This window comes from Diabrotica virgifera, chromosome 2 (assembly GCF_917563875.1).
Source record: "Diabrotica virgifera virgifera chromosome 2, PGI_DIABVI_V3a".
NCBI classification, from domain to species: domain Eukaryota; kingdom Metazoa; phylum Arthropoda; class Insecta; order Coleoptera; family Chrysomelidae; genus Diabrotica; species Diabrotica virgifera.
The window spans coordinates 81,044,856-81,060,434 of NC_065444.1; the positions used below are offsets into that span (position 1 = coordinate 81,044,856).

The 15,579-nt window shown below is 34.0% G+C and overlaps 1 protein-coding gene across 48 annotated transcripts in view; it reads right to left on the bottom strand.

The window, feature by feature from the left end:
- Positions 1 to 4,047: 4,047 nt before the first annotated feature.
- LOC126879534 (mucin-5AC-like) overlaps positions 4,048 to 15,579 on the bottom strand; it is a 32,301-nt gene continuing 20,769 nt past the window's right edge. Inside the window, exons 2-3 of one of the 48 annotated variants that reach the window (XM_050642682.1) lie at positions 7,283 to 7,562; positions 4,048 to 6,667 (exon numbers count right to left, since the gene is read on the bottom strand). In XM_050642682.1, coding sequence (XP_050498639.1) covers positions 4,344 to 6,667; positions 7,283 to 7,562 — 2,604 coding nt within the window. In that variant the 3' untranslated portion in view covers positions 4,048 to 4,343. Of the gene's footprint in view, positions 7,563 to 15,579 lie in introns of all 48 variants that reach the window. The other 47 variants (XM_050642672.1, XM_050642655.1, XM_050642641.1 and 44 more) reach the window with 47 other exon arrangements.

Here is a 15,579-nt window from a genome sequence, read left to right on the forward strand (position 1 = left end):
TATTACTCATACTCATGAAGATATTCAAAACGTAACTCATCAGACTTATTGTCCGATAATCACATGTTTTTATTTTATTTATGAATATATTTATTTTTTCATATTGCTATTTAGACCAGTAAGCATCTGCGAAAAAACGTCTATTTTTGTATGTGAGAGGTGGCATTCGGATTTTTGCAGATAAAGTTAGGTGACACCTTCAGTAATAATAATTGACTTATGCTCCTTCTCAAATATGCCCGGAACATTAATAAAAAAATTAAAATATTTAAAAATTTCGAAAAACATCGATTTTTTTCTGTTTCTTTGCTTATAACTTTAAAACGATTCGTTTTGGAACAAAGTCGTAGAGTAATAAAATAAAGATAATTGAATTTTGTATGATATACGACTGGTAAAAAATGTCTTAAGGTATTACCTTTTCTACAATATAGCAATAAATACAAAAAAAGGGGCAAAATAAGTCTGTTGTTATTCAATATTTTTTATCCACTCTGTGGCACTTAGAACCTTAGTAATTCACTTAGGAAATTCTTTGTAACATACTTAAATCGTGTACCAAATTTCATTAAAATCGACCTAATAAATTTTGCATAATAAATTTGCAATCTAAATGTCTTTAAAAAAGTTCAAATTTTTTAAAATCTTTCTGAACAAAAAGTAGACCATTTAGAAGTTGGCTAATTATTTTACATATAAAGAGGTGCTCTACCTATCTAATACACTTTACAGAATTAAAATCGGATTATTTAAGGGGCCCCAGCAATGTTTTAAATTTATAAACAATTTTTTGGCTTATAAACAAATAGCTTTGTTTAATAATAAATTAATTTTTAGCAATGCAAATAATTAAAACCGGTATAATTTGATATAAACTTTCAAATGCTGTCAGCAGAATTGCTATTTTATTTTTTAATCAAACGTTATTCGCGTTCAAACATGCAATTTCTCGATTTTTTGAAAGTTCCACCGCGTTTATCTCGAAAACTACGCATCCTACGAAAAATCTTGTAAGAACATTTTTTGCTTAGAATTACCCAAAAAATACAAAAAAAAGTTTTATTTTGCGAAAAATCGATTTTATGTAATTCCTCAAGTTCTTTGCTTATAACAATCTTATCGACATCCGGATCAACTGTTACCCAAAAAATTCGTTTTCTACGGATCAAAATACATAAAAAACTTGGGAAAGTCCATCTAAATAAAGGAGCCCGTAGCACCCCCTCCGGGCCACGGCACTAATTTGTTATAAGCCAAAAAATTGTTTATAACTTTAAAACATTGCTGAGGCTGCTTAAATAATCCGATTTGAATTATGTAAAGTGCATTAGATAGGTGGAGTACTTCTTTATAAGGAAAAAAAAATTGAAAAATCTTTGTATGTTCTAGTTTTTGTTGTGCAAGATTTTAAAAAATTTTAATTTTTTAAAAAAAGTTTAGATTGCAAAATTATTATGCAAAATATAGTAGGTCAATTTTAATGAAATTTGGTGTACGGTTTTAGCACATTACAAAAATTTTCTAAGCGAGTTAGGAAGGTTCTAAGTGTAACCTAAGTGATAGAAAATTATTGAATAAAGACAGGCTTGTTTTGCCCCCTTATTTTATATTTATTGCTATTTTGAAGCAAGGGTGATAAATTAAGACATTTTTAACCAATCGCATCTGATAGAAAATTTAATTATCTTTGTTTTACTCCTATAGGACTTTGTCCTAAAATGAATAGTTTTTAATTTATAAGTAAAAAAATTAGAAAAAAAAAACGAAATTTTTTGAAATTTTTAAATATTTTATTTTTTTTATTAATGTTCCGCGCATATTTGAGAAGTTGCATAAATCAATTATTATTAACGAAGTTTTCACCTAACTTTATCCGCAAAAATCTGAATACCACCTCTCACATCCACCTAAAAACAGATCCTTACTGTTCTAATTAGCTACTTACATAATAATATATTTGAAGGGAAATTTCGTACTTAAATAGATGCTAACAAGTTTTAAATAAAAATAAATAAAATTCTAAATGTGAAAAAATCTCAGATGCCCTTCAATGTTTTTGCTTTCTTTCAAATAATTAAATAATAAAAAAGATTTTTGAAGCTTTATTATTTACAAATATACAATAACATTTTTTATTAAAATACGAAAAACGAACATTAATGGCTTTTATAAACTTGTTTTACATTCCTTCATGATTCCTTCTCTTTGGGGTTGAAGTTTTGCGGTATTTTCTCCAATTGCCGCTTCTAATAAGTCATCAGGAATTCTGGTCCTCAATGGATTTTAATTTTTACGTTATGGTTTTAAATGTTTATTCAAAAATATTTTTAGCAACATAGCTAAATTTTTGTTTATTTTTAGTTTGGCTTACATTATTAATTAATGTAATGGTAGGGGGCCCAAGCGGGGATTTTTGCATTAACTCGAGCGCGTCAGATTATCATATGGGGAGAAATCTGGTACCCTGTAGATGTACCTCTACCATATACTGGCTCTAAACACAGGGGAGTTCGTTAAGGAGGGCCGAAAAAAAATCTGTCCTTAGAAAAACTCGAAATCGTCAGATTAAGATAAGGTAAGTTAAGTACATACAAAACAGTGTATATTTAAAAAATCTGACGATTTGGGCGGGGCGTAAGGAAATGGGTGTCACAAAATTTCACAAGAAAAAAGCGAATATTCGCGAGATTAACGATAGATCTAAAAACTAAAAAATACATGCTCAATATTTGTCACAAAATTTATCGAATGATACCAAACACGACCCCCAGGGAGAGCGATAGGGGGTAAATTTACAATTTTAAATACGAATCCCGCTATATTTCGTGAAATGAACATCAAATCGAACAACTGAAAAATACACTTATTCAATATGTTTGAAAAATGTATCGAATGGCACCAAGCACGACCCCCCACGGATGTGATGTGGGGGTTACTTTAAAATTTTAAATGAGCCCCCATTTTTTATTGCTGATTCGGATTCCTTACGCAAAAATAAGTAACTTTTATTTAAAGAATTTTTTCGAATTATGGATAAATGGCCCTATAATCGGAAAACACGATTGTTGGAAATGGAAAATTAAATTAAAAATGGAAAGTCCTCACTAAAATGAAAAACTTTACCTAACTTTTTTTGGTTTTAGAACCTACTTTTCACAACCCAATAGGTCTCCGAAGCACTCGAGTGACTGCACATTTAGCATACTTTCCTCCCCTACTATAAGCCAAACTAAAAATTACTAAAAACATAGCTATGTACTCCTACTTTTGAACATTTTTAAATTCCATTCCAAAATATGCTTCTCTTAAATTTGCTGCTCCGACAGTTGTTAAACTTGCCAAATTATAGTTGGTTAACGGTTAATTTATAATTTTCCAAACATTTCGTGACTACTTCAAAAATATCGTTTCCAGTTGTTTGTGATTTCATGGATTCCATTAATAACACTTCTTCATAAATATCCAAATATAGATTTTGATCTTTGGACTATCCACTACTTATTCTCAAATTTTCAATAAATCGATTCATTCTGTAAACAATGAGAGGTGAAAAACATCGGTTCCTGGACTAATAATTATTAAAAACAATCATACTTTAAATGAACATAATTCACTTTTTCCCGCGGGCTGATTTTTGGAAAATCATTGAAAATCCTAATAAAAGGCATCGAACTTTTTAGTTTCTACTGGACTCATTATCTGACTTACTTAATATTTATTGTTTTCCCACATTTTGAAATAATGTAAAAACCTTGAATTATCCGTGTCCTGTTTTAGATACTTTCTAAACGCAACCCTTCCGTCATCAGATCAGAAAGAATGATTTATATTATGAGGTGTCGAATGAAAGCATATAAACGCTACATTTTTGACATTCGGTCGTCATATCTATATTTGTAATTTTCACAAACTTATCCAATAATGCGTGGAAGTATCTATCTTCCTCTACTATGAAGGTTAGTCCAGATATTCTAGATTCTAAATCATTAGTCGTCTTCCATCATTGTTTAAATTAAACATAACATAATAGAATACAAGAGCATAAAATATAATTTAAATATTTATTTATTCTCAAAAATTGGTTTATAATCAAAAACTTATATTAATTCTAGTGACCAGTCTTCAGTTAGATATAAATGAATTGAAAATGGAATCTTAACCATTAATGCTTATTGCCATATTATTAAATAATTTTTCTAATTATTAGAATATTTTTGTTATTTTACATATTTAACGACCCGTATTATTAATCCAGTTGCCTGAGTTTTGGGTGATATTTCCAGGAGAAAGTGTAGTTACATCCCAATCTGGTTGGGTTGTGTTGTTTCCAGACGCGGGTGTGGTCAAATTCCAAATAGAACCGGTACTAGTGATCCAGTTGCTTGGGTTCTGGGGTTATTTTTAGGAGAGAGGGTAGATACATTCGAATCTGGTTGGTTTGTGTTGTTTCCAGGTGCGGGTGTGGTCAAATTCCAATTAGAACCGGTACTAGTGGCCCAGTTGCTTGGGTTCTGGGTATTATTTCTAGGAGAGAGGGTAGTTGCATTCCAATCTGGTTGGGTTGTGTTGTTTCCAGATGCGGGTGTGGTCAAATTCCAATTAGCACCGGTACCAGTGGTCCAGCTGCTTGGGTTCTGGGTATTATTTCCAGGAGAGAGGGTAGTTGCATTCCAATCTGATTGGTTTGTGTTGTTTCCAGGTGCGGGTGTGGTCAAATTCCAATTAGGACCGCTACTAGTGGTCCAGTTGCTTGGGTTATGGGTGTTATTTCCAGGGGAGAGTGTAGTTATATTCCAATCTGGTTGGTTTGTGTTGTTTCCAGGTACGGTTGTGGTCAGATTCCAATTAGAACCGCTACTAGTGGTCCAGTTGCTTGGGTTCTGGGTGTTATTTCCAGGAGAGAGTGTAGTTACATTCCAATCTGGTTGGGTTGTGTTGTTTCCAGATGTTGGTGTGGTCAAATTCCAATTAGAACCGCTATTAGTGGTCCAGTTGCTTGGGATCTGGGTATTATTTCCAGCAGAGAGGGTAGTTACATTCCAATCAGGTTGGTTTGTGTTGTTTCCAGGTACGGGTGTGGTCATATTCCAATTAGAACCGCTACTAGTGGTCCAGTTGCTTGGGTTCTGGGTGTTATTTCCAGGAGAGAGTGTAGTTAAATTCCAATCTGGTTGGTTTGTGTTGTTTCCGGGTGCGGGTGTGGTCAAATTCCAGTTAGAACCGCTACTAGTGGTCCAGTTGCTTGGGTTCTGGGTGTTATTTCCAGGAGAGGGTGTAGTTATATTCCAGTTTGGTGGGTTTGTGTTCTTTCCAGGTACGGGTGGGGTCAGATTCCAATTAGAACTGCTACTAGTTGTCCAGTTGTTTGGGTTCTGGGTGTTATTTCCAGGAGAGAGTGTAGTTACATTCGAATCTGGTTGGTTTGTGTTGTTCCCAGGTACGGGTGTGGTCAGATTCCAATTAGAACCGCTACTAGTTGTCCAGTTGTTTGGGTTCTGGGTGTTATTTCCAGGAGAGAGTGTAGTTACATTCGAATCTGGTTGGTTTGTGTTGTTCCCAGGTACGGGTGTGGTCAGATTCCAATTAGAACCGCTACTAGTGGTCCAGTTGCTTGGGTTCTGTGTGTTATTTCCAGGGGAGAGTGTAGTTATATTCCAATCTGGTTGGTTTGTGTTGTTTCCAGGTACGGGTGTGGTCAGATTCCAATTAGAACCGCTACTAGTGGTCCAGTTGCTTGGGATCTGGGTATTATTTCCAGCAGAGAGGGTAGTTACATTCCAATCAGGTTGGTTTGTGTTGTTTCCAGGTACGGGTGTGGTCATATTCCAATTAGAACCGCTACTAGTGGTCCAGTTGCTTGGGTTCTGGGTGTTATTTCCAGGAGAGAGTGTAGTTAAATTCCAATCTGGTTGGTTTGTGCTGTTTCCAGGTACGGGTGTGCTCAGATTCCAATTAGAACCGCTACTAGTGGTCCAGTTGCTTGGGTTCTGGGTGTTATTTCCAGGAGAGAGTGTAGTTACATTCGAATCTGGTTGATTTGTGTTGTTCCCAGGTACGGGTGTGGTCAGATTCCAATTAGAACCGCTACTAGTGGTCCAGTTGCTTGGGTTCTGAGTGTTATTTCCTGGAGAGAGTGTAGTTACATTCCAATCTGGTTGGTTTGTGTTGTTTCCGGGTGCGGGTGTGGTCAAATTCCAGTTAGAACCGGTACTAGTTGTCCAGTTGCTTGGGTTCTGGGTGTTATTTCCAGGAGAGAGTGTAGTTACATTCCAATCTGGTTGGGTTGTGTTGTTTCCAGATGCGGGTGTGGTCAGATTCCAATTAGAACCGCTACTAGTGGTCCAGTTGCTTGGCGTATGGGTGTTATTTCCTGGAGAGAGTGTATTAATATTCCAAACGGGTTGGTTTGTGTTGTTAACAGGTACGGGTGTGGTCAGATTCCAATTAGAACCGCTACTAGTGGTCCAGTTGCTTGGGTTCTGGGTGTTATTTCCAGGAGAGAGTGTAGTTACATTCCAATCTGGTTGGGTTGTGTTGTTTCCAGATGCGGGCGTGGTCAAATTCCAATTAGAACCGGTACTAGTGGTCCAGTTGCTTCGGTTCTGGGTATTATTTCCAGGAGAGAGGATAGTTGCATTCCAATCTGGTTGGTTTGTGTTGTTTCCAGGTGCGGGTGTGGTCAAATTCCAATTAGGACCGCTACTAGTGGTCCAGTTGCTTGGGTTCGGTGTGTTATTTCCAGGGGAGAGTGTAGTTATATTCCAATCTGGTTGGTTTGTGTTGTTTCCAGGTACGGGTGTGGTCAGATTCCAATTAGAACCGCTACTAGTGGTCCAGTTGCTTGGGATCTGGGTATTATTTCCAGCAGAGAGGGTAGTTACATTCCAATCAGGTTGGTTTGTGTTGTTTCCAGGTACGGGTGTGGTCATATTCCAATTAGAACCGCTACTAGTGGTCCAGTTGCTTGGGTTCTGGGTGTTATTTCCAGGAGAGAGTGTAGTTAAATTCCAATCTGGTTGGTTTGTGCTGTTTCCAGGTACGGGTGTGCTCAGATTCCAATTAGAACCGCTACTAGTGGTCCAGTTACTTGGGTTCTGGGTGTTATTTCCAGGAGAGGGTGTAGTTATATTCCAGTTTGGTGGGTTTGTGTTCTTTCCAGGTACGGGTGTGGTCAGATTCCAATTAGAACTGCTACTAGTTGTCCAGTTGTTTGGGTTCTGGGTGTTATTTCCAGGAGAGAGTGTAGTTACATTCGAATCTGGTTGGTTTGTATTGTTCCCAGGTACGGGTGTGGTCAGATTCCAATTAGAACCGCTACTAGTGGTCCAGTTGCTTGGGTTCTGAGTGTTATTTCCTGGAGAGAGTGTAGTTACATTCCAATCGGGTTGGTTTGTGTTGTTTCCAGGTAGGAATGTGGTCAGATCCCAATTAGAACCGTTATTAGTGGTCCAGTTGCTTGGGTTCTGGGTGTTCTTTCCAGGAAAGAAGGTTGTCTCATTCCATCTTGGTGACTTTGTGAAGTGTTTGTTAATCGTACTAGAATATCTTGATTCAATGCAGGTCTGAAATCAATATACCACATTTATATTTCCAATTTTTCTAATTTGTCACTTTTATAAATCACTTTTACTACATAACGAGTTCCAACAGCAACTTTTTCTTTATGATTCTATTAAAATGTTAAGTAGGTACTTATTAAGTTTTTAAGGATATTAATATAAATTCTGGATTTTAGTAGATAATTGTGGTTGTATAAAATTAATGAAAGAAGTAATTTTTACACAATATGATACTTATCTTTACTGATTACTATTCTACTGTTTTAATTTTCTGAGATGTAAGTCTGAAAACAGTCAGTAATCAGTAAAACACCAATCAGATGTAAAATAGAAATTTATGGTATCAGTATTGAACAAGTTATGGATATAACAATCCTTACAATTACATTGTCAAGCTACGGAGACCTGGAAAAAGAAGTAAGAAATCAAGTACAAAAAGCAAATAGACTGGCAGGATGTCTTAGTAACACTATATGCCGAAACCGACATATCAATACTGAGACGAAGTCAAGAATTTATAAAGCCAGTGTACGACAATAATGACATATGTATCAGAAACAAGACCCGATACAGCCCCAACACCAAAACTAAGTACTAGAAACGGCAGAGATGAGAGTACTGAGAAGAATTACAGGAAATACCCTGAGAGATCGAAAGGGGAGTGAGGACATTAGAAAATAATGTAAGGTACCATGTATAAACGAATCGACACTAATAGAGGAAAATTATGGAATAACCACATAAGCAGAATGGGTAGAAGAATAAATCACCAATCGGTAGAAGATTGATACCTCTTAAACATATATAGAGGTATCAATCACCAATGAACAAGCAGAATTGCTTATAAAGTAGATGAAGAAGAAGATTCTTATCATTGAAAATGTTGATAATTTGGATTCAAAATTTCACTGGAAATATTTCAGATCGTATTATAAAATATTTTTTCTACGACCGTTTAATAACATGCTCATAATTCGCTATTTTTTCATAGATAATAGCACTTATTACTGTACCCATGAGTAATAATTCATTACTCACGGGCTGAAGTTACTCACGGGTCATTACTCACGGGCTGAAGTTAGATTCGAGTGGCGCATGCCAGTTTTAATATTAATCGTATATAAATTGCAAATAAAATTAATTAAACTTGTTTATTTAATACAATAATTATTGTAATTTATATCAATAATTAACTTTTTTAAAGGAATTTTTAAAGGAATTTCAACTGTAACAATGTCAGTAGGTATATTTTGTACGTTTATATCTTGTTTACTAAAAATATGACGTTTATCATTTATTTTAGTGACAGTGACATTAGCGCATTTTGTTTATGTTAATTGGAATTTATAACTAATATTGTGTTTATTTTTCAAGTTATATTGTGTTAAATATGTTATAACGCATTATGTATAGTTATATTATTATATTATATATAGTTAAATGTAAATATACATTATAACTATATATATATATATATATATATATCAAATAGATGAAATAGAGAATGTGGAAAAATCCCCTTACGAACAATTCACAAACATTCACAATATATATATATATATATATATATATATATATATATATATATATATATATATATATACATCCCGCTATCATTATGTCATCTTTTCATGTTGCAGTCATTTGGCATCACTAAGAAATACTATCATTTTCGAATTTTAATTCGTGTATGTTTGTTGAGCGCATTTTTTAATGCCCTGTATCGTTCTCAGTTTTCTAAAATTTTGATTTTAAAAATTTAAATTATATACAAAAATTTTTACACTTCACAGCCATTTTGACTTCCACCACATAAAAATGTGTATTTGCGGTGTATTTGCCGTCAATCGATGTTGCCACGAGTTAAAAATATCGAGCGTTTGAGGCCAGGTAGAAAACGTATATTATGAACTATACAAAAGGTGGGTTCTTTACCTGTTCGGCTGGTAAGGGTCCAAATATTTTACGAGTTGAATTGTGTTTATTTTATTTCATCTGTTAAATTATAATTTTCTCATAACGACTTAAAATATTTGTTTGAAAAATTAATTTTGTGTCATTCCATTTCAAATCGCTCAATTTTGGAGCAAAAAAAAATTTGGACCTCCGATTTGTCTGAAAATTAGTATATAGCTTCTGCGGGACGTAAAAATAAGATATTTAAGGTCAAAAAATCTTCTTCTTTTTTTCTCAAAATGTTATTTTATTCGATTTTACAGTGATTTGGTGTTTATTTATACAAATTTCCATTTTATCTCGTAAAGTATCAATAGAAAACATAATATTTTAATAGAAGGGACTCAAAAATGTCATTATATGGCATTATAACAAGTTACTTTGATTCAAAACAAGCTTTTGATCAAATTTTATAGTGTAGAAAACGTTAAAATACCGTTTTTTTTACATTTTTCTCCATTCCCAAAATGCATCATAATCGATTTGGCTGACAATTTGCCCACAGATAGACAAAACATAGGACTTTAACTGATCATAAGGATTTGAATTATATTACAATACCCAAAAAGTTACATGCAATATTATAGTCAAAAATATAGGCGTCTACTGTAACTAAAATTAACTCGAAAATATCGACCTCACGACAAAAATTTTTAAAAAGAAATTGTAATAATTGTAAATACGATTTATTTGGAACAATTTCAGTTCCTTCCATTTTTGTCGAAAAGTTAAAAATGGCGGAGATATTGAGCAAAACAGGTTCTCCTTTAAAATCAAGATGGCCGCTAACGTAACGGAGGAATTCTTTCGCGATTTTAAATTTAGGCTACTATTGACTCCCCTAAAGATCTGAAAAATAAATTTTTGTGCAGCTTGGCATTCAAGATCAAATGCTATCCCGACTGGACTAATATATACTTTTGAGTATGATATTACTGCATGTAACTTTTTTGGTATTGTAATATAACTCAAATCCTTCTAACCACTTAAAGTCCTATCTTTTAGCTATCTGCGGGCAAATTTTTAGCCAAATCGATGATGATGTATTTTGGGAATGGAGGAAAATGTAAAAAACGGTATTTTAGCGTTTTTTACACTATAAAATTTGATCAAAATCTTGTTTTGATTCAAAATAACTTGTTATAATGCCATATAATGACATTTTTGAGTCATTTCTATTAAAATATTATGTTTTTCATTGATACTTTACGACAGAAAATGCAAATTTGTTTAAATAAACACCAAATCACTGTAAAATCGCATAAAATAACATTTTGAGAAAAAAAGAAGAAAAAGATTTTTTGACCTTAAATATCTTCTTTTTACGTCCCGTAGAAGCTATATACCAATTTTCAGACAAATCGGAGATCCAAATTTTTTTGCCTGAGTGATTTGACATGGAATGTACCTTTTACATTTTCATTTAATTTACTTACGGTTTTTGTTCAGAATTTTGAAGAAACGCTTGGTTTGACATAAAATTTGGGACACGCATAGCTAATATGTTAAAGAAAAAAAGTGATAAGTGCTGATATGTGCCGATATGTGCTTTTGATCTGGAGGTGAGTTTCGTCCGTTATCGGGGATGAAAACAAATACGTTCAAATAAGTCCGGAATTGGATAAACTGACTAATTCTAAGCAACTTCTATTTTATAGAGTTTTTCACTAAGTCAATACTTTTAGAGATATTTGCGAGTGAATATGTTCATTTTTGAACAAAAAAAAAACACGTTTTTAGACGGTTTTTCGCAAATAACTCAAAAAGTAGTTACCTACTTTATTGAAAAAAAAAAATAGCAAATAGCAAATATAGCTCATAGAAAAGTGAAAAAATGGTATATGTGTCAGGTCTGTAGACCCAGTAGAAGCAGAGTTATTGCTAAGCTTTGTTTTAAAACCAAGAGGAGTAGGTAAACTAACCCTAATAGCACACGACGTCCTCTGGACGTCCAAAATAGGTCCATTTTTGGTCCTAACGTCCATGGACTATAAATGGACGTTCTTTGGACGTCCGGCGTTGGACGTCCTTCGGTGGACTAAATATGTACGTCCTTCGGACGTCCGACGTTGGACGTCCTTCGGTGGACTAAATATGTACGTCCTTCGGACGTCCGATGTTGGACGTTCTTCGGGTGGAATAAATATGAACGTCCTTTGGACGTCCGTACTGGACGAAATACGGACGTTTGCTGATCGTCCATATTCGACATATTATACGAATTACGGGATAAAATAGCAAAATAATTCAATAAAATATTAACTTAATTATGTTAATAAAATAGTTTACATCGAAAAGATAATTATATTTAATTCAAAATTGCACAGTTTAATATTCTAAACATGTTTTTGTTTTTTTTTTTGTAAAGTGTGAAAATCTTATTTGTAAATTATTTGTTACAATGTTTTATTATTCTAGTTACCAAGATGACATAAGTTTGCTAATTAATTCTAGTAAGCAAAAATATAATTTTTATCAATGTATCTGTACTAAAAATGAATCTTAAGAGTATCTTTTTGAGGTTGAATATACGTGGCCGTGCCCAAAATAGGTCCAGTCTTAGTCCTAATGTCTATGGAATATAAATGGATGTCCTTTGGACGTCCGACGTTGGACGTCGTTTTTGGTTATATACGTCCTTCGGACTTCCGATGGTGGACGTCCGATGGTGGAATAAATACGAACGTCCTTTGGACGTCCGTACTGGACGAAATACGGACTTTTTGTGGACGTCTGAAAATCACCCCCACTACTTGGTTCCTCTGTTCACAAAACTATAACGATAGGCGATAGATTTTCGATTCACCCACCGATATCAGTTCGAAGTTGGAGAGTTGATCTCTCAGTCGTTGTCGTCGTTAGGGCTCCCGCGTAGAGTTTTATTCATTAACCACTGATTTTCATAATGTAAGAAATTATATTATATATGAATTAAAGTATAATATACTTATACATATACTATATATTACGTAAAACTATGAAGACGCTGTTTCACAACATAACACAGAGTCCGACCGCCTCATCGGGCCATTTAGAGCATCAATGCATAAGCCCATCCAATGGATTATTATGTGCCCCTTTGACATAGGCGCACAACATTTTAATCTACCACCCTGAGGATTCCTGCTCCTGGAGTTTTTCTGAAGTGCCGAAACAGTCTATGTTCCTGATTCCTCGATCAGATGAGGAGTTTTCGGAGCCATCAACCCCAGACAGCTACTGGAGCTCCACGTTGCAGCCAGTCACGTCTTGGTAAGTGAACGCCAAAGAGGAAGCATTCAGACTCTGCTGCTACCACCGTCTGGACATAGCCTATCGATCCCTGATGGCCTAGAGGACAAACTCACCGAGAATGATGGAAAAAAACCACCAGCCAGGACAACTGGTATCCAAACATTGGTATTATTTACGTTTTTTATTACATTTGCATATTTTTTCATGCTCTTTGATATATATTTCTTATTCTTTCTGGTATATTTTTCATACATTTTTCAATCTTATGGGTGTTTGGTAAAAAATAGGCCATAGCTTAACCTTGGATTACTGAGCTTAAAATAGGTCGATTTAAGCTAACTTACTTTAGTACGAAAGATGATAATAACCGAAATACAGGGTGTCAAATTTAAACTTTTATTTTATTCTTGATTATTTCCTGGGCAATACATCAATTTTGGTGTTGAATTTAGATTTCTTGTCCCAAAAAAACCCCGCTTACCAAATTTCGTGATATTATCCCATGTTTGTTAGGAAATATTCAAGAATAAATAAAATAAAAGTTTAAATTTGACACCTTGTATTTCGGTTATTATCAACTTTAGTACTAACGTAAGTTAACTTAAATCGACCTATTTTACCCTCCGAAATCTAAGGTTAATCTATGGCCTATTCTTTACCGAACACTCTGTATAAGTACATATTTGTATTCTAGCCAATCTTTTTGATTTTCTATAAAGTATAGACTTCCTTGAATTTTGAATTACAATTGTTAAAGGAAAGTTTCGCTACCGCGGTCGCCTTTTGTTCGTCTTAATATTACCTCTACCCATAAAGTTCTTTTGTCAAACAGATTGGGTTGGTTATTGTACCTAGTAAGCAAAAAGTATTTATCTCAGTATTTTATAATCTATTTATAATATTGAATTATCTAAAGACAGAAAGCGAAGGCGGATGAAAAAAAATTAGACAAAAGTTGAATGATTATTATAATATTATAATATAATATTACACTATACAGTGAGCACGTAAAGGTTGGAATAAATTCATTTTCTCGAGAATGGACGATTTTGGAAAAAAATCCTGAAACATGTCAATTTTTATTTTTAAATTACGACTTTTTGGCATATATATTATACTAGTGACGTCACCCATCTGGGCGTGATGACGTCATCGATTAATTTTTTAAATGAAAATAGGGATCGTATAATAGCTCATTTGAAAGGTAATTCAATTCTCTATTCAGTAATATAAACATTAACATAATTATCTATACAGGGTGTCCAAAAAAAATTTTTTTGAATTAATTTAATTGACATAAAAAGAAGAATGTGCGTAATTTATTTAATTCAAAATACATTTTACTGCTATCAGAAGACAACAAAAAATGTTTATTTGGCAAATAAATATTGTTTTTTGCTTAAATTCAATATTAAAGCAGCCACCCACCAGCCTCGTGACAGTTTGAATATTTAATTTAAGCGAAAAGCCATGAATATTTTTCAAATAAACATTTTTTTGTTTTCTGAGAGCAGTAAAATGTATTTTGAATTAAATAAATTACATACATTCTTCTTTCCATGTCAATTAATTTAATCAAAAAAAAAATTTTTGGACACCCTGTATAAATAATTATGTTAATGTTTATATTACTGAATAGAGAATTGAATTACCTTTCAAATAAGCTATCACACGACTCCTATTCTCATTTAAAAAAATCATCGATGACGTCATAACGCCCAGATGGGTGACGTCACTTGTATGATATATATGCCAAAAAGTCGTAATTTAAAAACAAAAATTGACCTGTTTCGGGATTTTTTTCCAAAATCCTCCATTCTCAAAAAAAAAATGAATTTATTCCAACCTTTACGTGCTCTCTGTATAATAAGTATACATAGATAGAATATCTTCTTTTTAAGAAATTATCCATTATCTCCAAATGAGCAAGGTGTCGATTTGAAATAATATGTATATGTATAATATAGAGCCCATTACGCACCACCTTAAAAATTGAGCATTTTTGATGTCTCGAATTTCCTAAACCAGTTGTCCCATCTAAGTGATTTTTTTTATAATATTATAGCCTAGGCTATAGGTTACCTCCTTAAGCTTGTCATGCACGGGGAGCTATATACTGTAATATATATTATATCACATCGCTCTCTATAGTAATGAGTGAGCCTGCACACACGGAACCATTAGTTCCGTGTCTCCAGGCTCACTCATTTCTATAGGGAGTGATATGATATAATATACATAATATATTACAGTATAGCTCCCCGTTCATGACAAGCTTAAGGAGGTAACCTGTAGCCTAGGCTATAACATTATAAAAAAAAATCACTGAGATTGGACAACAGGTTTAGGAAATTCGAGACATCAAAAATGCATCATTTTAAGGTGGTGCGTTAATTTCTTGGAGAAGTGTAATTGTAATTTAATGTAAATAATGTAATATCCAATAATTGTAATTTAATATAAGATGTAATATAAGTTCCTTAAAAAATGTATTTTTTATTTCCCACAATACATTCTCCACAGGTCTAAATATCGTCGCTAGACGTCCACCGAACGTCCTCTCAGGACGTTAGATGGACGTTCGGCAGCACGACATTGGACCAAACTGGGACGTCCTATGAAGGTCCAATTGACGTCCACCGAACGTCCCCTCGGACTTTAGGTGGACGTCCATTGGACGTTAGATGGACGTCCATTGGACGTTTAGCAACGAGGCATTTGGACCAAACTAGGACGTCCTGTTAAGGTCCAATTTACGTCCCCTAGGACGTCCGATTAAGGTCCAATTTACGTCCGATTAAGGTCCAATTTACGTTCGATTAACGTCCAA